Below are 27,029 nucleotides of genomic sequence, written 5' to 3'. Positions count from 1 at the left end.
CTTGAATTTACTCATGATGTCAATGATTGAACTTACTATAATATGCACAAAAACCTTTTTTGACATTGTTTATTTGTATCATATTCAATTCAGTAATCACACATTCATATCATTTTAATATAAATATGAAATGTAATCAGGTTATATGTCATAATGAACCAATTCATTGGATTAAGTTAATTATATATATATATATATAAGTAAGTAATCTCATTTGTTTATTATACTAATAATCAATTGATATGCTAAATGAACTCGTGACTAGATAACTATATGGCCATATATATATAGATCTATACGATGAAAGACGTCATTTTCACATAAAGAAGATCATCACAGTTACTAATCTCATAAGTAAATTCAGTTTTATAGTAATATTTATTATGTAATATGTAAATATATATATATATATATATATATATATATATATATATATGTATATTTTTAAGCATTATTATGAATTGCCAATTGAATTATACGTCCTGGGTTCGAATCTCGCAGGGGGCGAGGTCGTGGATGCGCACTGCTGAGGAGTCCCACAATAGGAGGAAACGGGCGTCCAGTGCTTCTAGGTTTTCCATGGTGATCTAGCTTCAACTGACTCATGATCTTAACCATTGAATTATATTCATTTAATATGATAGTCTAAGTTTATGAATGATAATATGCTTCGTCTAAGGCAAAAAAGAAATACAGCGACCTTCTTGAATATCTAGACTACCTATTCCTGTCAACGATCTAAATATTTCAACAAGTTCTCTGTGTTATTTGCTTATTTTAAAACATTATTATGTTTATGGATTACATAATTGATTCAAGTATAATCTTTTGTTGTACAAGTTACAAAAGAGCTTAATCGTGATTGCTTAGATATCGATTGATTGTACTACTGACTTCTAGCTGACAATCACTCAATATGTTATCGTCAGGATCAATCAAGAAATATTAAAAAAGGGAACTTTTCGAAATACTCTGTACTGAGAATTGTAGATTGTACCGAAAATATAATATTGAATAAAGCTGATAATCATAGAATAGAATAAGGAATATCATTAATGATTAGAGATAAGCACAACTGAGGAGTCCCATAATGGGACGAAACATTTTGGTTTATTCAAAATCTATATATGAGATAGTATCTACTATAAGTAGAGTTTCTTTGTTTTTATCATCAAGAATTCAGTTAAATTTGATTATGATATGGTGGAGAAGATTTATAGTTCAAGTGGGTGATTTTGATGGAGTTTTATTCTCTAAACTGGATAGTTTGATCGTGGTCACGACCATTAGACTGTTTCTGTATATTATTAGACTAACTGATTTGATGATAAGGTATTGATTGTTATTTTCAATTGTGAATATGATAGTCCAGTAGACTACTGGATAAGGTCCTAATGTGATAGTTCTAACATACGAATATTACTGTGAATACTAAGACAAAATTCAAAATAGTCTGGAACGAATTGTCGTGTCTTTCGTAGAATTGATGAAATCGATGCAATGGCTATCAACGAAATACAATGAGTAGATATTAGCCTATTTGAAGCTTTTGAATTGAACTTAACTATAGCTGAAGGAGTTTTACGGATATAATAGTAATTTTAATAGTTGAGATCATGAGTCAGTTGAAGTTGGACGACCATGGAAAACCTGGAAGGACTGGTGGTCTAGTGATTTACCAGGATCGTGGAGGTGCACTGTTGAGGAGTCTCATAATTGGATGAAACAGCTGTTCAGTGCTTCCAGGTTTTCCATAGTGGTCTAGCTTCAATTGACTCATGAATTTAACTATTAAATCATTACAATCTCTATAAAACCCCTCTCTGATTACAATCATCATATACTCGCTAGTGATTGTCTTCAAGAGGTATTTCCTGAAGTTCTAATGAGAAACCGTGACAAGTGGATTTATCCGGGTCTGTTGTGAGATAGTAACTCACTGATGAAGACAATGGTGAATGTATCGCTCAATTTTGTAGAATACTTGATGTTATACATTAACACCATTGGATGCCGGTCAGCCTAGTGGTCTAGAGTCAGGTGTTCGCGTGCAAATTCCGCGATTGGAATCGTGGATGAACACTGCTAATGAGTCCCATACTAAAACGAAACTACTGTCCATTACTTTCAGATTTTCTCAATTATTCACATTGTATTTCTACATAGTTTTTTATTATTTGAACTACCAGTAGAATATTATAAACCCTAGTTAATATTAGATATTATAGTCACAAGAAATACATCATAATAGCGTGTTTCCACCCATTTTCCCATTCATTCTATCTATTTATATAAGCTTGTGATCTTAACAATAGAAACTGCGTGTGAAATGTTGATTAATAAACATTGAATTCATCAGAAATCTCTGAATTCATAGTTCTTAGGCTTAATTCACTAGAGAGTTAAATTATAAGAAATTTTTGTTATTTTTCTTTAGTATAAGAGTTTGTATATATTGATGGATGTATTGATGTTTGTAAGCAACTACTGAAAGCCAAGAGGTACTCCGCCTGGAGTCCTTTTGGGGCTACTACCGGTATCAAGCCCGGATAAAGGAGGAGGGTTGAGCATGGGTTTAGCTACCCTACCAAGTAGAAAACTAACTCGCTAAAAAAGTGCTAACCAGAAAACATAATTCAAACTTCACAATGATCCTATCCTATTCACAGACGCATCAGCAGTGGTGATGAAACCTCATAGCGTAATTTCTAGATTCCTAAGCCGGAATTGAATGATTTACAACCATAATTACTTGCTTACTTACGCCTGGTACTCCCAATGGAGGAGCATTCTCCAAACCACTCTCTACTGGGCCTTCCTTTCCAGTTCTATCCTATTTTTGTTTATGTTTTTCATGTTTTTCTCGATTTTTCGACGTATTGTGTCCTTTGGTCTTCCTATTTTCGTTTGGCCTTGAAGATTTCAAGTGAGGGCTTACCGTGGGACGAAGTTGGCTGCTTTCCTCAATGTGTATCTTATCCACTTCCAGCGCTTCTTCCTCTACTGGGATCTGATTTGTTCTCTTCCATAGTAGGTTGTTGCTGATAGTGTCTAGCCAACGAAACTGAAGTATTTTACGTAGACAGCTATTAATAAACATTCTTATCCTCTGAATGATGCCGTTCGTAGTTCTCCAGGTTTCCGTCTCATACAGTAGAACTGACTTGCCTTTTCTATTGAAAGCTCTGACTTTGATTTCAGTTGGCAGATTGTTGTTTTGAGTTCCAGTGGTTCTTCAGTTGTAAATATGTTGCTTTTGCATTACCAATCGGCGCCATGTACAACCATAACTTCTAACTAATCCATGATATTCAGTCAAATCCTGTCACCTTCACTAAGTTGTCGCTTCATACTCCTGTAGGAGTGAGCTAATTACAGTTGAATTATCACTCAATAGTGACTGATTTCATGGTTGTCTGATCCATAATTCTGTTAAATTTTTCATATAAAGTTTCAATGCGGTCACTACTCTAAGTAAATCAACATAACGTGCACTATCTTCAAGTCGTAAAGGGTTGAAGTTCGTCAAAGTGGTTCCCTGTTACATATCCTTTTTGAAATAATTTGAATTCATCAAGAATATGTGGCTGGAATATTATTGGAAACTCAGCCTAGAGCCCCCATGAGGCTAACGCCGATCCCGAGCCCGGATAAAGAAGAAGGATAAAGGCATGGGGTTAGTGACTCCATCCCATAGAAACCTAACTCGCTAAAAAAAATCGCTAACCAAAAAAATAATATTGTTGGAACTATTATTTCATATTGAATTCGAACTGTTTTCTACTTCACATTCTTAAACGATTGATTGCCTTTATGTTAAATGATTTAAAAGAGATAATAGTGAACCCTGTCTATACCTAAATATAAACGTACAGTTAAAGATATTAGTTCTCTCATTAGACTTTGAAAAAACCGCTTGAATCCCTAATAATTGTGTTCATATATACAAGAAGAACACCGAGATGAGTTATGTGTGTTTCAATTTGGAAGCTATGACTTGTTACGTGAGTTATTCCATATTTATATTAGACATATACAGAAAATGTATGAATGTAAAAATGGTTAATAATTGAATATGATACAAATAAACAATGTCAAAAAAGGTTTTTGTGCATATTATAGTAAGTTCAATCATTGACATCATGAGTAAATTCAAGATAGACGAGTATGGAAAACCTGGATGAACTGAACAACTGTTTCGTCAAATTGTAGGAGATCTCAGCAATGCACATCCGACATCCCACATTCCAGTTTTATCATGGTGGTCTAGCTTTAATCGGTTCATGATCTCAACTATTGAAATAAATAATGAAACATTCTGTTAATAATAATCATGTTTTAATTTTCTATATCGTGAACTTTGAATTGATTGATTAATACATTTACTGATAATCTCTATAAACAATGATGGATATTGGGTGGTAGTGGAATTCAGGAAGTACGTTCTGTCCTATGTGGGACTTGTCAACTGGATATACTTACATTCCAGAATTGATGTTCACTCTGGCACTCAAATCGAGTACCGTTCACTTGAAACGTCGTCATGTTATCCAATTAACTAGTGATTCATGATAACCACCTGATTGTGCAATGAAGTGAATTTTAACTTCACTTGATATTATTTGCTTGTATCTTGCCATTGTTATTTACGACTACATTTGATCAGTCACTTTTTGGCATATATGCATCCTGTGAGCATTGCCTTGATATTGTTTTCAGTCACAAGCTTCCTTAGCAAAGATGCATAGTGGGTAGCTACAGTGTAATAGAGGACGCGCATTTCGTTTGAAGTGGACGGTAGTGGGTTGAAGTGTAAGAGTGAACATGGACTGTGAGATGCAGGTACATCTGGCTGACGAGTCACAAATAGCACAAAGTTGTGCGCATGCTGGTTTCCACTGCTACCCACTATCCATCTTTGCTTAGAATGCATGTGAATTAAGGTAATATCGAGATAGTCTGCACAGGATGTATATATGCCTACAATAGACTGATCAATTGCAGTGTTAAACATCAATGGGAAGATTCAATTAAACAATATGAAGTGAATTCCAACTTCACTCCATTGCACATGTAGGTGTCTATCAGGACTCAGTAAGTAAGTGGATAACTTGATAGCATTTGAATTTGATGATACTGGTGTTTGAGTTGTTGAATGAACATCAAGTGTGAGATGCAGTTACATGTAGATGATGAGTCCAATTTCGGACGAAATACTCGTCCTGAATTCCATTGCTGGTGACTATCCATCGTTGCCTAGAAATCTTGTGGATAACGCGATGGCGTTTGAAGCAATCAGTGCTGGGTTCGAGTCCTATTATGAACATCAACTCGTCGATGCGGGTACATTCAACTGACGAGTCCCAAATAGGACGAAACTCACGTTGTGGATTCCACTACTAGTCGCTATTCATCTTTGTCTAATCTACTATCAGTTCTATTTGATTAGTTATTCTATATCTTTCTGAATGATATAAATAGGATATATTTCATAGATAAGAATAATCAATTCTATTTAGGTTAACTTAAATGATTCATACAAACTGTATGGTATAATCTAATAGAAATTCCAAACTATTTTTCTATCTAAAGACTATTTATAACAACATACCAAATATTCACTTCTATGATATTTCTCTAATACATAATGATCAGTTATGATGTTCTTGTATTGGTCAAAATTACCATTTAATAGAATGTTCATTAAGATTTTAAGTTTTATACTTTTGTAAGTGTTAACTTATTTTTCGTTTATGATTGGCACTATGAACCGACTGATGTTAGACCACCGGTGGAAACTTGAAAGTACTGGACGACCGTTTCGTTCTATTGAGGAACTCCTTAATAGTGCGCATCCACGACCTCACTTGCGAGATTCCAATCCAGGACCTTCAGTCTCGCGCGCGAACGCCCAACTTACTAGACCACTGATCTGACCGACATCCAATGGTGTTAATGTCTAACATCAAACGATCCACAAAATTGATCAACCATCGTCCATTGTCCTGAAGTAGAAACCTGTCTCTACCCGACACGGATTAGCTCCACTGATCATGGCTTCTCATTAGAACTCCTAGAATCCCCTCACGAAGCTAGTCACTAGTGAGGACACATGATAATTATCAGTATAGCGGTTGTGGAGACTATTAAGTTTTTGATTAAGATCATGAACCGAAACGGCCATGCAGTGCTTCCAGGTTTCTAACTGTGGTCTAACATCATTCCTTTCCTTGATCTCAATGAGAAACTGAATAATCTCCATAACCCCTATAGTGATGATATTTTTTCTTTAGTTTTAATGACTCTTCAGCACTGTACATCCATGATCCTGTACGCGGAATTCAAACACAGCATCTTGGGTCATGCATGCGAACGCTTAATCTCTAGCTTGCCGAACTTGTCAGCATCCAATAGTGTTAATCTCTAACTTTAATCAATACATAAAATTACGACACCATCCATCACTATCTTTAATGTGTTACTGTCTCACTATAGAGTTAGCTGAACTTCTACAGTCTTGAGATGGTGGAGATTTGTAGCTCAGGTGGATGATTTTAGATAGAGATCAGAGAACAAAACTCCATCAAAAAACTGCTACAATCTTCACAAAATTACCGTTTCTGAATATTTTGTTAATTATATCTAAGAATCTCGCCTGAAATCTTCCTAGAATTGCTGTTATTCTAAAGTTAGAATAAAGTATATGCGTTTGTTATGTAATTAGTAACTCTATCCTATAAGTGCAGAAAAAATCTATATCTTAAAATCAGCTTCGAATTTGAGTGCAAGTTAAAATTATTTACCCTTGAAACTAGTGTTTATCACTTGAATCCATATAAACCATAGTAGTAGTGAACATTTATTTTATTCCTATACCATTTAGTTAGTTACATCACATCCGGAATTCAGTCAACAGTCGGGACTGAGTACTTAGTGACTGACGATAAGCTAATTACTGGTAGGTCCATAAGTTTAATCTTATATGTAAATGATTTATGTACAATTCCTAGTTGAGTATTGAGTGGAAACTCATGAATTGTTCATAACTGTAATTAAATAATTATGTGATATTCTTTGATATTAGTTTGAAATCAAAGCCTATTTTCCTGCTAAACTAATCATGTTATCCACTTAGCTACTGAGTCCTGTTAGCCACTTCCTTGTGCAATGGGGGGAGGTTTAAATTCATTTGGTGTTTTTGATTGAGATCTTGAACCGATTGATGTTAGACCACTGAACAACAGTTTCGTCCAATTGTGGGACTCCTCAGCAGTGCGCATCTCCGATCCCCGGGCCTTCAGTCTGGCGCGCGATCGCCTAACTTACTAGACCACTGATCTGGCCGGCATCCAATGGTGTTAATATCTAACCTCAACCAATCCACAAAATTGCGTGACCATCATCCATTGTCCTGAAGTAGATAACTGTCTCTATCCGACACGGATTAGCTCCACTGATCATGGCTTCTCATTAGAACTCCTAGAATCCCCTCACGAAGCTAGTCACTAGTGAGCACATAATAATTATCAGTATGGAGTGATGTAGATTATTATGTCCTTGATTAAGATCATGAACCTATTGATGTTAGACCATCATTGATTATAGTTTCAGTTTTTTATAAGAAGTATACACCTTAAGATCGGTTCCTTCTTTAAGTTTGATTATGTAACTTCGTTTGATCATAAATTAGGAACATAAGATTATCCAATAAATTTTGGTTATGATTTGACAAATTAATTAACTGATTCTCATTTAGTATGCACTTTGAATAGTTCTTGTTTAGATAGTTTTTTTTCAAAGATCATTTCAATTGATAAATGATTTCATTCATATGACGTTACTTCATATTTGATTGGGCTAGGACTGATAAAATCAAATAGAAAAACTAACATAAGACATTACATAAGACATTCGCGAAGTAATTCTTTCGTGTAATGTCTACCTTGGTTATGTTTGGAAAATATTACTTACGCCTGTTCATTCTCGTAGAGGAGCATCGGTGTCCCACCAGTACTCAACATCGAACCCATTCCAGTTGTTATTCATCTTTTTCATATCTGCTTCTATTTCTCAACGTAATGTGTTCTTTGGACTTCCTTTTTTTCGTTTTCACTCAAGATTTCAAGTTAGAGCTTATCTGGTGATGTAGTTTAGTGATTTTCTTAATGTATTTGCTATCCATTTCCAAAATCTTTTCCTAATTTCCGCTTCAGCTGGAAGTTGGTTCGTTCTCTTCCACAATGAACTGTTGCTCGTGGTATTCGGTGAACGGATATTAAGTATCTTACGTAAACAATTGTTTAAATATGCTTGTACCTTTTTGATGATAGTTGTGGTATTTCTGCATGTTTCAGCTCCATACAGTAGAACTGTGCTGACAATTGTACTGAAGATTCTCACTTTGATATTGGTTTGCAGACTGATTTTTGAGTTCCATATATTCTTCGACTGTAGGAATTCCTCCATTGATTTGCCAATCCTCGCTTTTACGTTTGTATCTGGTCCCCCTTACTCACTAATGATACCTCCGAGATACATGAAGGATTCCACATCTTCCAGAGTTTCGCCATCAAGTGTGATTGGGTTGATGTTCTCCGTGTTGTATTTGAGGATGTTGCTTTTCCTTTGTGTATGTCAAGGCCTACTGATACAGAGGCTACTGTCTGAAACATAAGTAAAATTATTATTATAAAAAAGAGCTTCTTCATAGATCGAGATAAAGGAATGATCACTAGTTAAACAAACATTGTAGACCAAGAAGTATTGAATAGTCAATTAACTCTTAGTAGTGTGTATCTGTCATTCTACATAGAGTAGAAGCCAGAATTACTAATCCTTCAAAGAGTTAAATTAGAATGTAATGCTTCTTGTCTTTCAGTGATTACCTAACCAAGATAGGGTCATGATGTGAAACTGTGAAAATTCAATAATCTCCAAAAGACCTTAGTAATAATAGCACTATCTGTTTGAATTCCCATATCAAAAGGGATAATTCATGAGTATTGTTATTGTTGGTCAGAGAGAGGTTTTGCGGAGATTGTAGTAAGTTGATAGTTCAATTCACGAGTAAATTGAAGCTAGACCACCATAGATAACCTGGAAGTACTGGAAGGCCGTTTCATCCAAATATGGGACTACTCGACAGTGCAAATCTATGATCCCACCTTGCAGGATACGAACCCAAGGCCTATCAGTCTCGCTCGCGGGCGCTTAACCACTAGGCCACTGAACCAGCCGGCATCCAACGGTGTTAATGTCTAACTTCAACTCATCCATGAAATTGGGCGACACATCCACCATTGTCTTCATCAGTGTGTCACTATCTCATAACAGACCTGGTTGATCTCCACTGGTCACGGCTTCTCACTAGAACAGCAGGGTATACATCTTGAAGCCAGTCACTAGTGAGCATATGTTTTCATTTATTATTCATTGAGTAGAGGCCAAATATAATCTTCCCCTAATCCGTGATATTTGTCAAACTCTATTTACTAAGGATTAAACTTCCAATCTATACTCAATAGTGAACACAATTGCATATACGTAAATAGGGATAACAAACTGATATAGATCCCTATTGAACAAATAAACTTATTTCAATGCACATAGGGATTGATGTTAATGAAAAATTGTTGCGCGGAAGAAGGATTTCATGAGAGTTATATTCATTAAACTGAACTATGCTGAACACATTCATAAACTTTTATTACACTTACATATAGTAATGACACCATCCCGGAGTGAACATCAACTCTGCGATGCAGGTATATCCAGCTGACGAGTCCCAAATAGGACGAAACACGAGTCCTGGACTCCACTGCTAGCCATTATCCATCTTTGCTTAAAAAGCTTGTGACTTAAGGTAGTATCAAGGCAATCCGCATAGGATGCACAAATGCCAACAAGAGACTGAACAATTGCAGCCCTACGTAATAATGGAAAGGTACAGGTAAACAACACTAAGTGAATTTCAACTTCACTCTATTGCACAAACAAGTGGCTATCAGGACATGGTAGGTAAGTGGATAACTCGATTGCGTTTGAAACGAACGGTACTGGGTTCGAGTCTCGTAGTGAACAATAAATCTGCTATACAGGTACATCCAGCGGACGAGTCCCAACTAGGACGAAGTGACGCACGTCCTAGATTTCACTGCTAACCACTATCCATCTAAACTGTATTACTATTTGGCAAATATCCGTAATTTCTATTCTAAACATATCAAAGTACAGTGTAAACCATATATAAACCAATAAAATAGAAAATTATGGCTAAGTAAATTTATCATCTTCTACCTCCACTCCCCCTCCCCTCACACTTCCTCTTTGTTGAATATAACCTCGCTTAGCCCAATTCTAATTTGTTGTCTTTCAAGATAAGACTTATCAGGATCGTCAACAAAACACAACACGATTAATGGCAACATAACCCGATGATATCATATGTAGACAGCTAATCGATAAGGCTTGTATATATATGTATTTATATATATATATATAATTTTCACAGTATGGGATCACCATAAACTTCAAGGGTCGAATCGACAGAATATAAAGAATCAAGCAAAAATAAACGAAAGAAAAGAAAGACGAGAAAAACGAACAAAGTGAAATTGATAAAATAGAAGAAAAGTCAAATTGTTTATTAATTTTCAAGTGCACTTTATGTTGTCATATGATATTGTAAGCGCACTCATATAACCGTTAGTGTGCATAGAATTGTATAGCGATGTTGGCTTATTTGGGTTTAAGTGTGCATATATATAGATATATATATATGATGTTCAATTCATTTATAAAGTGTACGTTCAATCTATTTTCTCTTAAGAAAGAAAAGCGGTGTTGATTTATGATGGTTTCGTGAAAATTCAGTTGAGAATTTAATCGATTCCTTCTTTGAAGGTGTAGATGATGATAATGATGATGATGATGATGATGATGCCTCCATTACTGATAAAAATCTCGTCCCCACCAATGACTAACTTTATAATGTAATTCTTAATGTTTTTATATAAAGTCGTGATCAGGGAAATTCAATTTTTTTGAATGTGAGATAGTTATCCACTAATGATAATACATTATAGTTACATATTATTGAGAAATAACACAAAGGAGACAGCAAGATTTTTCGATACCTAACAACGTGCACCAGTCCCGTCACAATTGACGGAGAAAATTTGAAAGATTTAAAAACCTTCACATATTAGGGCAGCATCGTTGATGAACACGTTGGATCTGATACACATATGAAAGCGTGGGTGTGCAAAGCAAGAGTAGCACATTTACGACTGAATAACACCTGGAACTCAAAACAACTGTCAACCTACACCATGGTCAGAATTTTCAATACAAATATCAAGACAGTTCTACTGGATGGAGCGGAAACTTGGAGAATTAAGAATGCCATCATCCAGAAGATACAACTGTTTATTAACAGTTGTCTACGCAAAATACTTCGGATCCGTTGGCCGGACACTATTAGCAATAACCTACCATGGGAGACAACAAACCAGATCCCAGCAGAGGAAGGAATCAGGAAGAAGCATTGGAAGTAGATAGGACACACATTGAGGAATTCACTCAACTGTGTCACAATGGATGCCATGACTTGTAATTCTCAAGGCCGAAGGAGGAGAGGAAGATCAAAGAACACATTGCGCCGAGGATTGGTGACAGATATGAGAAGAATGACCAACAATTGGATAGAACTAGAAAGGAAGGCCGAGGAGAGAGTGGAATTGAGAATGCTGGTCGGTTGCCTATTCACCATTTGGAGTAAAAGGCGTAATTAAGTGATATTGAGAAACAATTGAAATTAAGCATGTCAACCAATGTATGACAGACTAGTTATCTAAAGGTTAGCAAAGAGTGAAAGTCTTGAGTTCGATCCTAAATATATGCATGAGTGAAAACTATCACCTAGAAGCTCTATAATAGGATGGAAAAGAAATTGTCAACTATTCTCATATTTTCATTTGTTCTATGACTGACATTAACCCATGATGCAAAATATATGAAGATTTAACAATCTTCACAAGACATTTATCATGTAATTATCGTGTAGTTCATATTTGCATGGACATTCAACCAGTTTTAGTTAGCATATATGCATCCAGTATGCAAAGTCTTAAGATAGTTCATACAACATAATTGGAATGTGACTAGTAGTGAAGTTCAGAACTCATATTTTATATAAATTCTTATTCATTAGTAGAATCCATATAGACTCAGTAACATTATGAATAATGAATTAGTGTTTAAAGCAGAAAGTACCGACTTCAAGTAGTGTATGATAAGCGAGTATTCTACCATTGAACCACCGAAGTAACGAGTGATGGAACAGTGTATGATGCTATTGTTGTGTGCTAGCTTAAAGAGAATTGTATGCTATATGTATGCAAATCCCCCCCTTTATTGTTCCTAAATTGATTTCGAGTACTGATAAAAGAAGTAATAACGGAGACTATAATTTCTGAATGAGCCAATCAATTTTAAAATAACAGGTCATGGATTTTAGCGCGAAATTCATTCGTCCCATTAAGCTAAATGTCGTTTTGACGTTCTGGATTATGTCAGTTCATGATGAATAGCCTAAATCTAACTATTAACCTTAACCCCATCAACTGTAAATCATAATCCTTATTCTTCACACTGCTTTATAACCCTCATTTAGTCCTAGTGATTAGATCAGTCTAACTTCGCTCAATGATCGTCTATAAACGATAATCTCACCAAAGTTGTTTCTTTGACATTTATTTAACTGATCATTTGTTTATTGGTAAAACTTAAAGTATCATGTTAAACAGACAATGATTACGTCACTCTATTGTTTATCAAAATAAAAACAATTCATTATATAAGTAATGATGGATAGTGGCTAGCAGTGGAAACCAGGACGCGCGTTTCGTTCTACTTGGGACTTGGATGTACCTGCATCTCAGAGTTGATGTTCACCATGGAACTAGAACCCAGCACCATTCGCTTCAAACGCCATCGCGTTATTCACTCAGCTACTGAGTCCTGATAGCCACTCGCTTGTGTAATATGGTGAATTTGAATTCACTTGGTATTGTTTGGCTTGTATCTTCCCATTGAGGTTTAAGACTGCAATTGATCAGTCTGTTATTAGCATTCATCATATTAAAAAGGTCAATGAAAAAATGTGTGTAATATGTGTAATGTTACATTACAAATCAGATTAAAAACATTTCTAATTACGTAATTGGTACAACGAGGCTTCAAATAGATATTCGGCACATAAATCATTCGATTCGTGTGAGGGATATGATACTGACCGGGTGCCCAAATCGAACAAGGTGATTTGCTTAGGAGGCCACACTCGGAGCCATCGACCTAGAAGTCTAATCCACTAGGTAGTGTAGTGGAGTAACGTCAGGAGATGCAGTCACATGGTTGCCTATGACCAATAATTGGTTCACACACTATTTGTTTCTTCAGGATTCTATAATCCATGTGTACCATTTGTGTGGAATCAGGGTTTTCCAACTCCCCTACGTGGACTGTTTGTATTCACCCACCCGGTTAAAGCGACGGATATAGGTTTTTGTCGTCTCAATTTCTTAAACAACACCGTGGATGAGAGAAAGGTAGCGAGTAGGTCATCTGTGGGTATGGTTGTATTGACGTGGCTATGTGAAAGCATTTTGAGGAGGATATTTACTTATACTGCGATTCGTATTAAATGGTTTCACATATTTGCTTCTGTATATAATTCCATTGAATCATGAAAACATCATATCGATAGTGGTCATTCCATTTAACATACATTCATAGAGATAAGTTCATCTATCGACTGTTATCACATATTAGTAATAATTCGCATACTATGTATATAAAGTTGTAGTGAGACTATAATTTATGGATGAACCAGTCATATTTAAGATAACACGTCTTAGATTTTAGCACGAAATTCATTCAACCATTCGACTAAATAGACTCTTGGAATTATAACTTGTTGTCAGTTGGTGATGAATAGCCTAAATCTAATTTCTAACCTTAACTCCATCAATTGTAAATCATAATCCTTATTCCTCAAACTGCTTTATAACCCTCATTTAGTCCTTGTGATTAGGTGAACACTTTCAAGATCAGTTTAGCTTCGCTCATAGGTCATTCATCTCCTCAAAGTAACAATGAGATCCAAGTATAATCAGTTAAGAAACTCTTAAACAGAACATTTAGATTACATTCTTCACAATTGATTGATCACTGGGTGGTGATCAATGTCATGCTTCAGCAAGGTGTACCTGTAATCTTGAGGGAACTGGTGCTACATGATCGATAGCATTCGATCTGCACTAATAAGGACTAGACAATTCATTACTAACATATTACATTGACATTTTATCATACATTACAGTTTTATTCTTTATATATCTATCTATATATCTATTTTTCAGGTCATTACATAATAGAACTAATGAAATCAATCAGTAACCATCTATTCAATACGGATTACTTAATACTATATCGTTTAATTGTTATTATTCTGTATACAATTTCATCACAGATTGGTTATTTCTATTTCTATCCAAATAATAATGGAGGTATTCAACTAATTCAAGTACTTTATCTATTCAAGTTCTTCACATGTATTACAATGGTAATTCATCTTTATAGTTATAATAATAATAATAATCATACTGTTTTCTTCTGTATAGACTTTAAATGCAATCTACTATATAACTTCAATACCATTACAATACTTTAATCTTGATCATATTCGTGGTTATCAATTCTTGGTTGTATTCTCATTTAATTCGGTAAGACTTTATCAATATGTATGTGTGTGGAGGTGTGTTGGTGTATGTGAGTTTGTGTAGTTCATTTAATAATAGTCATTATCAATAATTGAAATCATGAGTCAATTGAAGCTAGATCACCATGGAAAATCTGAAAACACTGGACGGCCGTTTCGTCCTAGTATGGAACTCCCCAGAGATGCGTATCCACGATCCCGCTCCTCGCGAGATTCGAACACAGGACCTATTGGTCTCGCGCGCGAGCGTTTAACCATCAAATCACTGAGCCGGCATCCAACGATGTTAATCTCTAACCTCAACCAATCCACGATGCTGCGCCACCGTCCCCTATGTCTTCAGTGGGCTAACATTTCACAACAAACCTGGTTGTACTCCACTGTTAACGGCTTCTTACTAGAACTCCAGGAAATGCCTCTTGAAGTCAGTCAATAGTAAGCAGATGGTTATTATCGGAAGGGGTTTTGTAGGGATTTTACAAATTTTAATAGATGAAATCATGAGTCATTTGAAGCCAAACCATGATGGAAAATCTGGAAGCACTGGACAGCCGTTTCGTCCCAGTATGGGATTCCTCAGCAGTGCAATAATCATTATTATTAATGACTTTATTCAATATTATATTTCGAGCACAATATAAAATTCTCAGCACAAGGTATTTCAACAAGTTTCTTTTACAAAAAAAAACAAAGAAAAGAAAAGAAAAAGGTGAAAAAACGATCTGTACAACTTTTCAAATTAGGGACATACTTAAGAATACAGGTTATTGACTAGGTTAACTTTAACAACTTGTTCGTCACAGTGTATATTTGCTAAGTAAGGTATGATAGAACTTTCATACTTTTGCTTGCATGCATAGGTTTTAATAGATTTACATCTCATTCTACCAGAAGATATACAAGGTGGAAGATAAGTGTGAAGGGGATGGTTTATATCTGATAACATAACACTTGCCAAGAATCTGTGAGGCTTTAAATATCTATCCACAATCATATTAATTATGACGTTGAAAGATTTACCATGCACCTTGCTAACTGCCTTCATCATTTTCTGTAATACAACAAAGTCTTTTCTCAAATGCTCATGAAAGAATTGAAAATAGCTCACCATGTTAATTAGTTTAAATGGTTTGAATTATTTTTTCTGTTTAGCGTTTTTTTAGCGAGTTAGTTTTCTACGGGATTGGGTCGCTAACCCTATGCCCAACGCTCCTCCTTTACCCGGGCTCGGGACCGGCAGTTACTCTAGAAGAGCTACAGGCAGAAGCAGTCTCTGCATCAGTAGGCCTCAACATACACAAGAGGAAAACCAAGGTCCTCAAATTCAAAAGGGAGAACAACAATCCAGTCACTCTTGATGGCGAAACTCTGGAAGATGTAGAACCCTTCACATACCTGGGAAGCATCATCGATGAACAAGGAGGTTCACATGCAGACGTAAAGGCGAGGATTGGCAAAGCAAGGGCCGCATCCCTACAACTGAAGAACATATGGAACCCAAAACAACTTTCAACCAATATCAAAGCCCCAATCTTAAATACAAACGTCAAGACATTTCTGTTGTACGGAGCTGAAACTTGGAGAACTACTACAACCACCATCAAGAAGGTACAAGTATTTATAAATAGTTGTCCACGCAAGATACTCAACATCCATTGGCCGGATACCATCAGCAATAGCCTTCTGTGGGCGAGAACAAACCAGATTCCAGCTGAAGAAGAAATTAGGAAAAGACGATGGAAATGGATAGGACATACATTACGCAAATCATCATACTGCATCACAAGGCACGCCCTGACTTGGAATCCTGAAGGGAAGCGGAAAAGAGGAAGGCCAAAGAATACATTACGTCGGGAAATGGAAGCAGATATGAAAAGGATGAATAACAACTGGAATGAGCTGGAAAGGATTGCCCAGGACAGGGTTGGATGGAGAATGCTGGTGAGCGTCCTATGCTCCTTCACGAGTAGTAACAGTTGTAAGTAAGTAAGTAAGCAATGTTAATTAGTGATCGATAGTTAGAGTTTGGCAGCTCAGGAATCAATATATAAATAATGTTTATTCCCTTCAATACATATTGTCAACCATCACAATGTCTTTTATTGTATCTTGTGTAGCGAAAGGTCATAGGCTTTTCATAAATGCGCCTATATAGGTTATGCGATTAATAGACATAATGAGATGATGGAGAAGTTTTGTAGCTCAAGTGGATGATTTTGATGAAGTTTTGTTCTCTAAGCCGGATGGTTTGGTCATGGAGCTTTCATCGTTCTTCTGAACGACATCATCCACAGCACAAACTTCGAACACTTCACTTTTATCTGAAGTTTGTGCTGTGGATGATGTCGTTCAGAAGAACGACAAAAGCTCCATGACCAAACCATTCAGCTCAGAGAACAAAACTTTATAAAAAAAAAGACATAATGAGACGTTAAAACAAAATGAAAAACAGATAACAGTAACAAGTAGTCTAGATATTCAAGCAGGCCGCCTTATTGATTATCATTATCATCATTAATCATCTATTTATTCCTAGACAATGATGCTTTTCTACTGGAGTGCATTTCTTTATGATCCCAAAATGATTTATGAAATTGATGAATTAAAAAATATGCCATTATGGTATAATCATTTATGTGTAAGTCTTATTATTATTATTATTATGAATTGTTTCTTGTTTTAAGTTTCTTTGATTGATAAGTAGTATTAAACGTATATAAATCATTTTTATTACTATAATACTATTGAAGTCAATTCAAAATGATAATAAGAATCTAATAGTTGTAATTATCAATATGTGATTGTAGAGAGTATTAAGTTTTTGATTAAGATCATGAATCGATCAGTGTTAGATCACTATTGAAAACTTAGAAGCTAATCTATGTCAGTTATAGACAGGTATCTATCTCAGAAAATGGTAGATGATTGCTCAATTCTAATGGATTGGTTGAAGTTAGACATTAACACCGTTCAATGCCAGCCAGCGTAAGTGACCCAAAATCATGGGTTTGAATCCCACGAGATGGGTGTTCACTACTGAAAAGTCCCATACTAGGATGAAATGGATGTTCAGTGCTTCAAGGTTTTTAATAGTTGTCTAACATCAAACGATTCATGATCTCAATGATCTTAAAACGTAACAGTTGTACTTATTTTAAATGTTTCTAACATGCAATTAAAGTGTTGTACCATGGAGTTTTGAATGATTTTCCATTGACTTGATCAATACATTTTGTTGAAAATATCATTTCAACCTTCAAAAGTTCATTGAATCCATGGGTGAGATCATAATTCATGAACGCCTATAATTCTAATTCCTCACACTAATTTACAACTCTTATTTAGCCTTAGTTATCAGGTGGACACTTTCAAGGTCACTTTAACATCACTCAAAGGTCGTCCATGAATTATAATCTCACCCATGGACTGTAATTTATGGACGAGCCAGTCAGAAGCGTTTTAGAGATTTCAAGGTTACGGCGCCAACTTCAGTACTTAATGCTAACGTACGATCGGTTTACAGTGAATTTTGTACAAAACGTGATAATTGAGCGGCTATAACAAATAAAACGGCGAAACTATAAATTGTGGACGAATCAGTCAGGTATAAGATAATAAATCTCGGATTTTAACGCGAAAGCCTTTCATCCATTTGGCTAAATAAATTTCTGGCATTATAGCTGATGTCAGTTCATGATGAAAACCCCATATGTAATTGCTAAGGCAAATTATGACAATTATTGAGAACTGGATAGTAAAAGCACCAGTAAGACCAGCTTCAGTGAGGTACTACAATATATACGGATGTTTGGAGAGCGTACAGACTCTTACATAGGCTTGTTTATGTGCATCGTGTCGTTATCCACAAGTAGCATTTTGTGCACTCAACAACCGGAGTGCACACAAACAATATTGATGCTATGTGGTCGAGGCTGAAAGAGTTTTTGAGACTTTATCATGGCTCCAGGGGCCGACTATTCTGTAGCCGTGTGGATGATTTTCTCTATCGCATGCATTACGATTTTAGAACCTCTGAACCTCTATCTAACCTTGACAAATTTTTGAACCACGTATAAGAAGTGTATCCACTTTATTTCCTTGGTTTTGTATAACATATGTATACTCTATGCTGACTGTTTGCTGATTGACTAATATTTCTCAAGGTCACTTAAGATTCGTTCAAAGGTTATCCATAAATTAGAGTCTCGACGAATGATGTTTTACAGTTGATCGTTAGGGATACGAATTAGAAAAAGAGTTTTCATCACGAACTGACGTCAGCTAAAATGATAAAACTCTATTTAGCACAATACAGCACTTCTCCAATGATGAACCAAAATTTAGCCAAAAAATGATGCTCAGTACAACACCTATTCACTAATAAAACTCTTGAGAATAAACATAACTGTTAAATTCACTTGGTATTATTTGGCTTGTACCTTTGCATTGAGGTTTAAGACTGTAATTGATCAGTCTGTTATCGGCATATGTGCATACTGTGCGTATGGCTCGATATTGCAAGTGACTATCAGGACTCAGTAGCTAAGTGGATAAAGCGATGTCGTTTGAAGCGAATAGTACTGGGTTTGAGTCCCAGAGTGAACATCAACTCATGCAGATACATCCATCTGACGAGTCCCAAATAGGACGAAACGCGCGTCCCGGATTCCACTGTTAATCACTATCCATCATTGCTTACAAAAATCACTGTTAAAGTTTCACTATAATTTTAAACTGACTTTATGTCTACTTTTCCAGGTTGAATATTATGACATTTGGAGCTAAACAAACTATGAATGAGTTATTAAATTACCCAATGAAACTGGATACGTAATGTAATATGTGGTTGTATAATAGAACACAGAGGTTTTCATAAAGTATTTGTCAGTTTCTAGCTTCGTCCTACTATGGGATTACTCAGCAGTGCGCATCTAAGATCATTCATGAAGGAATTGAACCCACGACATTCGGTCACTCATAATTAACCACTAGACAAATAAGCTGGCCAGTATCCAAAGGTGTTAATGTCTAATTTCAACCAATCCACGTAATTGCAACACTTTCCACCATTATTTTCAGTGAGTAACTGGATGAACTCCACTCATCACAGCTTCTCACTAGAACTTCAAGAAATATATCTTGATGCCACAATCCTTTACTGATGATTTCTAATTTCCTGGAAGTTTACTTCTAACTTAAATGAGTTACTTTACTGTAAGTAGTATTAGTCATTAACCACATATTGGTTGCAAAATAAACAAACAATGAATGATAACTTAATATAGTTCTTGACATATTAAAATGTTACATCAATACTCTTCTCCTATATGGTTAAGTTTTTTCCAGTATTTCATCAGTTAGCAATAGCCAACATTAACTTGTTTATTATGTGGTGCCGATCGATAGTTATTGATCGTAGTGATTGCACACTATTAGTAGATAGGAAACTCTGACGATAATACATCATGCAAATGTGTCTAATTCACAGGGTTTCCTATCCACTATAAAACCACAAAACTGAGTTTTGACTTACTCAAATTTATGGTCATATTGCAAGTTGATTAATAGAATTGAATGATTATGAATGAACATGTAAAACAGTATGTACAGTTAGTCATCGGACAACAATGACTAGCTTCAAGTGAGCTTCTGTTATACTCCAGCCTTGAAGAAAATGTTCCATATACACAATGAGTTGTATTGATGTTATCCAAACAAGTACAAAATGCACTTCTAGGATGGGGATCTCATGGCGGCCTATGCTCCATTGGGAGTAACAGGTGTAAGTAAAGTAAGTAAGTGAATAAGTACAGTTAGTCACTACTCTTATAAATGTCTATTTCCATAAGATATTACATTTCAACTATCATTATTTTCCTTATTCTTTTGTATTACATAATGAATTAAAGCATTTAATTCCACCAATTGCTTTGGTACTCGATGCTTACTTATGTCATCCGAAAATAGTCTCATTCTACAATGCATTAAAGATTGAATGTTTCATTGGAATCATTTATAACATCTTGTAAGTTCAATATGTTTGTGTTTTTAGTTTAACAGAGATGATTTTTTAAAAACTCTCTTCTATACTCGAAGGTTGCCTGGAACTGCTCTGGGGCTAAAACTAGTCCAAACCCCGGATAAAAGAGGAAAGTTGGGCATGGGGTTAGTGACCCTATTCCGTAGAAAACTAACTCGCTAAACATTCGCTAACCGGAAAGCATAATAATAATGATTATATAATTGATTTAATGCTCTGAATAGTTCTACTGTATACGATCTATCCAATAAACACTTGAACTGAATTTCAAAGGATTACAGTTACAAATAGATTTAAACTTCACTCTATTGCACAAGCTAGTGGCTATCATGACTCGATAGTTAGGTGGATAATGTAATATCTTTTGAAGAGGACAGTAATGGGTTCGCGCTCTGGAATGAATATGAACTCTAGGATACAGGTACATCCAGTTAGTAAGTCCCAAATAGGAAGAAACGCGTGTCCTGGATTTTACTGATAGCCACCATCCATCTTTGTGTCTAGTTACGAATAACACTGAATAAAGCAACAATTGCGCCGTAATCAAAAACCTAACGCATCAAGATATTATAACTTTAGTATATTGTTTGTATTCAGTTATCAATTCATGAAATTTGTGGTTCCTATATACGCGACTATGAGGTTGCATATTTGTCAATTGTCAATTGACAAATATCAGAAATCCAATCTATTAGACTTCAATTCATTCTAAGCAAAGATTGTTGGAAGTGGAATCCAGAACACGCACCACTTCGTCCTATTTGAAACTCGTCAACCGAATGTACCTGCATCTCAGACTTGATGTTCACTCTCGGAATCGAGCCTAGTACCGTTCGCTTCAAACGCCATTGCGTTATGCACTTAGCCACTGAACCATTGTAGCCACCTGCTTGTGCAATAGAACGAAGATTAAATTCATTTAGTATTGTTCACTTAAATCTTCCCATTGATGTTTAGTACTGCAATTGATCAGTCACTTTTTGGCTTATGTGTATCCTGTGCGAATTGCCGCGATAGAGCCTTAAGTGACAGGCATTGAAAGCAAAGATGGATAGCGGCTAGTAGTAGGATCCAGGACGCGCGTTTCGTCCTATTAGGTACTGGTCAACTGGATATACCTACATCCCAGAGTTAATGTTCACTCTAAGACTCGAACTCAGTACCGTTAGCATTGTAATATGTGTGAATAAGAAACTGATCAATCATAGTCCTAAACATCAATAGAAAGATTCAAACAAACAATACCAAACGAATTCAATTCATTAGTTTAAATTTTATATAATAATTACATCAGCCACAAAACCAATGAATACTACTAAGCATTGAGATGGTGGAGATTTGTAGCTTAGGTGGATGATTTTGATGAAGTTTTGTTTTCTGAGCTGGATGGTTTGATTGTGGAGCTTTCATCGTTCTTCTGAACGATATCATTTGCAGCGCAAACTTCGAACACTTCACTTCTATCTGAAGTTTGTGCTGCGGATGATGTCATTCAGACGAACGATGATAACTCCCCAACCGAACCATCCAGCTCTGAGAACAAAACTCCATCAAAATCATGAAACATTAGACAAATGTTCATCTAAATTAAAAACTCTTGAATAGTACACCATAATAGGGTATATCAATGATTGAATCTATAACCTTTATATTCTCATAGAATAAATGTAACATGATACATATTTATCATTTAATTTCATTATCAATGCATATCTTACCATTAACCTGAATAAACTTTACTAATCATAACTTTATATTTATTCAATTAAACTATGAAAAGTAACAAAAAGGAACAACTCACCCTTCCCCCCTCCTTTAAAAAAAGAAAAACAAAAAGAAAAATCAAAGAGTATACAATTTATAAAAGAATAAATATTGAATGACAAAGACAGAATTCAAAGAGTTCACTTCACTTTAATCTTCTTCTTTTTTTTCTTTTTCTTTCCTTTTTCTTTTTGTAATCATACTCATATTTCAAAGAGATACTTTAATAAACTACCATAGCAACAAAAATGATCTAATAAACTTATGGTGTATAAGGATGATGATGATGATGATGATGATGATATTAGAAACTTCTCTTATTTCATGGATTCAATTATTTATCATTATAATACATTATGAATGAATTTATCTAATAAGGTCATTAGTTTAATAGCCAATTATGTTATATTGATGCTATGAGAAAAACTGAATAGTTGAAATTATGAGTCAATTAAAGGTAGAACATCAAAGAAAACCTAGAAGAACTGGATAGCTGTTTGATCTTATTGTGGGATACCTCAACAATACGCATTCATGATCATGGCTTCACCAGATTTGTACTGAGGATCTATCAGTCTTATGCGCGAATGCTTAACCTGTAGACCAATAAGCCGGCCGGTATCCAACGGTGTTAATGTCTAACTTCAACTAATGTACGAAATTGAGCGACACATCTATGTCCTAGGTTCGAATGCGAACTGCTGAAGAGTACCATAATAGGATGAAACGGCTGTCCAGTGCTTTCAGGTTTTCCATGATGGTCTAGATTCAACTGACCCAAGATGTCAACTATTAAAATTACTAATAATATTCACAAAAGCCCTTCTGATACTAAAAACTGAATACACTAAATATCTAAGATAAATGAATAATAATAATATATTGTAAATAGAACTGAAAACGTTCTTTTTTTCGGTTCTAAAAGAGATCAACTCTCCCTCTCAAAATATTCTCACATAGTCACTGGTATATAATCACTAACATGGAAGTTTTATTCATTGCCTTTTTGCGGTAAAAGTGTTGTTTATGAAATTGAAAGGATGAAAAAATGAATGTTTGTTTAGTGGATATGGAGGATCTAGCTAGATGAGTTGAAAAACCCTGATTCCAAACCAATGGTAAATATGGGCTCTATGATCTTAAGGAAACAAATTACGTATGAACCTATTGTTGGCCATCAACTACCATGGGTATGCATCTTCTAACGTTGCTCCACTGTCTTATGCATTTAGCCTCTAGATCAAAGGCTCTGCGCTTCAGTTTATGTACCTAGGTAGTATTCCAGCCACAAATTATTTGACTTGTGTGGCTCATATGTATTTTGTGCCTTCTTCTACCAAACAAGAAGATGTTGGTGATGATGATGATGCTTTGGACGATGATGATGCAGCTGCTGCTTTGGATGATGATGATGTTTTGGATGATAATGATGATACTTTGAATGATGCAGCTGCTGCTTTGGATGATAATAATGATGATGCTTCGGATATGATGATGCTGCTGCTTCGGATGATAATGATGATGCTTCGGATATGATGTTGATGATGCTTTGGATGATGACAATGATGATGATGATGAAGTCGTTTAGCATACTTTATACAACATCACTAATATACAAAAGTTCAAGTATTCAATACACAAATGTATTACATCATTGCATAATGAAATAGAATACACACAAACAACAAGTACATGAATGAATATGTTCTTTTGTCTATTGATTTAAGTAAATATATTCATGACATGATATATTCCATTATATAAATTTCTATTCTTAAACTTTATTGTTGCCTTCTTTCTTTTATTTTCTTTTCCTTTTTATAACATAACTAACATGATATTTTGACGAATTTTTCACACACACTCACACACACACTCTCTTACACACACACACACACACAAACATAAACAAACAAACATACACAATAAATAACACCAACAACAAAAAACCATTTAGCATAGAAACTGGAATTCTTTTATGGAATACATCACCATATCCACAATTTCTTAAATATAATCTACTACTTAGATATTTCAATTATACAATCACTTGGTCTATATCTATTGGATTTATATTACTTGGTGAAAAATTTGTTCATTATTTACATAAAAGTATAAAAAAGAAAATAAAAGAAACAAATTCACATGATGATTTAAAAGAAAAAAGATTGAAAACGAAGAAAAAATAGGGGAAAAAAGAGGTGAAAGAAATACCAGAGTTGAATAAATCATCAACACTCCCATTATCACCATTCCCCCCCCCCATCATCACCACTACCACCATCACCACCATCAACAACAACAACATTAAAAAAGAAGAGAAAAGAAAGAAAAACGCTCTTGTTTATTTCTTTTTTTTCTTTTTTTCTTTCTACTATATATATATATATATCATTAATATTTGCTTTAAGAATAATATAGTTATCATGAATTGTCAATGAAAATGATGATAGGAATGTTTAAAGGGACTATTTACCGTTTGAAAAACTTCAACTCTACAATTGTATACATCATTTCAATGTGACTGTATTCTTTTTTCTTCTTTCGTTGAGGATAGGAATCAGAAATATATTTTGCTTTGTATGAAGGTTTTGTTTTTCAATATAAAGGAATATAGTGCCACCTATGATCAGTTTGTTGAAGATACATAGGTTTGCAAATCTCTCACCATTTTTGTTCCTTTCTCCCAGTCCGTGTCGCCCTATGATGTCTTCATATCCGATGTTGTCCATTCTAACCTTGGAATTTGAATATCTCATCAGAATGATCAGGTCCTTTGTTGGGCACTTCTCGATGATTAACTGTAGCCTATTGTAGAATTGATCTTTAGCGTCTTCGTTGGTAGGCGCATAGCATTGGATGACGTTCATTGTAATGCCCTCTTTCTTTGTTTTGAATGAGGTTATGATGATCCTTGGTTCATGAGATTCCCATCCTATAAGTGCACTTTGTATTTGTTTAGACAGCATGAACGCAACTCCTTGTGTATGTGGAGCATTTTCTTCTTCATGGCCGGAGTATAACGAAAACTGCCCTGAAGCTAGTCGTTGTTGTCCAACTCGCGTTCAATGTGTTTCACTGATTCCAAGTACCTCCAGGTTGTATCTCCTCATTTCTGCAGCAATTTGGAAGACTCTCCCGGTCTCCCACGTTGTACGAGTATTCCATGTACCTAAATTCATGGTTGATCTGGTTGTCAGAATGAGCATCAGCCTCGTGATTTCCGAAGGAACTCGGCTCTCATCATGATACTTTATAACTCTTCTAAATGAAGACTTTCTAGCTCCTGGGGTAGAGTTTAAATGGTTTAAATTATTATTTCTGGTTAGCGTTATTTTAGCGAGTTAGTTTCGTATGGGATGGGTTCGCTAATCTTATGCCCAACCCTCCTCCTTTATCCGAGGTTGGGACCGGCGGTAGCTCCAGAGGGGCTCCAGGCGTAGTTTGGTATGGTCACTAAGTCTTAAATATTTTTAAATACAGGTGAATGATAATTATCAGTGGAATTTAGGACATAATTTTCCCTTTACTTTGGATTAATCGTCTGGGACTCGAACTCAGTTCCAAAGATCAATAGGAAATTACAATAAAACTCAATAGAAATAAAACAAACCTTACCCTATTTCACGATTCAGTAATTGTATAGATTCAATAGCTAAGTAGATAACCCAATGACACTTAAAGGGATCAACACACTTAGTTCGAGTTCCAAAAATGAACTTCAGTTTTCAGATACAGCTGCATCCATCCGATGAGTTATAATTTGGACGAAACTCACATCATTCTTACCAATGCTAATCACTATCTAATTCTATCTAATAAAATTATAAACAGAGAACATTAGAAAAACATTCCAAAAACATTTTATTCACTTCATATTTCTATGGAGAACTAACTGTCGAGTGTATATAATATGGTTTCTATATTGAAAAACAGCCTACAGCTCCTATGGGGCTACTGCCGGTCCTAAACCCGGATAAAGGAGGAGTTCCTTCGGAAGTCGCGAGGCTAATGCCCATTCTGACAATCAGATCAGCCATGAATCTAAGTACGTGGAATGCTCGTACAGTTTGGGAGACCGGGAGAGTCTTCCAAATCGCTGCTTGCTGCTGACAATATCAAAAGAATCAGCACAAGATGGACATATGTCAGATAAGATTAAGTCTATCATTAACATTGGGAAGGTTAAGGTATTTAAAAAATTTCGAAGTAAATAATAACTAAATAATCCCTGATAGATTAAATTCTAAATATTAATAATAGCTAGCTCATACTGTGGTGTGTGCTACTTGTATCGACATAAGTAGTATATAACTCTAGTCATGAATAGATTGTCTGGTAGAAGAAGATCTAGAAGATCGAGGAGGAAAGAACGGGAAATGAAAGTAATTGGTATAGAAATGCAGGAACAATCTAAGACGATTGACTGATACGAGCAAAAGCAAC

At 35.3% G+C, this 27,029-nt stretch overlaps 1 protein-coding gene across 1 annotated transcript; it reads left to right on the top strand.

Annotated features, from left to right (window-relative positions):
* The first annotated feature begins 231 nt into the window (after nt 1-231).
* On the top strand, nt 232-25,170 carry MS3_00008950 (uncharacterized protein). Its single transcript, XM_051217291.1, has 7 exons — nt 232-354; nt 6,884-6,958; nt 14,421-14,623; nt 14,682-14,783; nt 17,316-17,417; nt 20,689-20,804; nt 24,541-25,170. Exons 3-7 carry the CDS (start codon nt 14,441-14,443, stop codon nt 24,770-24,772), a joined length of 735 nt encoding a protein of 244 aa, XP_051064672.1. The 5' UTR covers nt 232-354; nt 6,884-6,958; nt 14,421-14,440; the 3' UTR covers nt 24,773-25,170.
* Nucleotides 25,171-27,029: the final 1,859 nt, after the last annotated feature.

This window comes from Schistosoma haematobium, chromosome 5 (genome assembly GCF_000699445.3).
Source record: "Schistosoma haematobium chromosome 5, whole genome shotgun sequence".
Classification (NCBI taxonomy): Eukaryota; Metazoa; Platyhelminthes; class Trematoda; order Strigeidida; family Schistosomatidae; genus Schistosoma; species Schistosoma haematobium.
The sequence above is the reverse complement of the archived record's forward strand: the minus strand, read 5'-3'. Positions and strand labels throughout refer to the sequence as shown.

Excerpts from the sequence above, each read along its gene's own strand:
- MS3_00008950 (XM_051217291.1), top strand. The coding sequence starts at position 14,441 with ATGAAATCAATCAGTAACCATCTATTCAATACGGATTACTTAATACTA. Across the intron at positions 14,784-17,315 it reads TTGTATTCTCATTTAATTCG|ACAATGATGCTTTTCTACTG; the intron begins GTAAGACTTTAT and ends ATTTATTCCTAG. Across the intron at positions 17,418-20,688 it reads TATGGTATAATCATTTATGT|CATTTAATTCCACCAATTGC; the intron begins GTAAGTCTTATT and ends AATGAATTAAAG.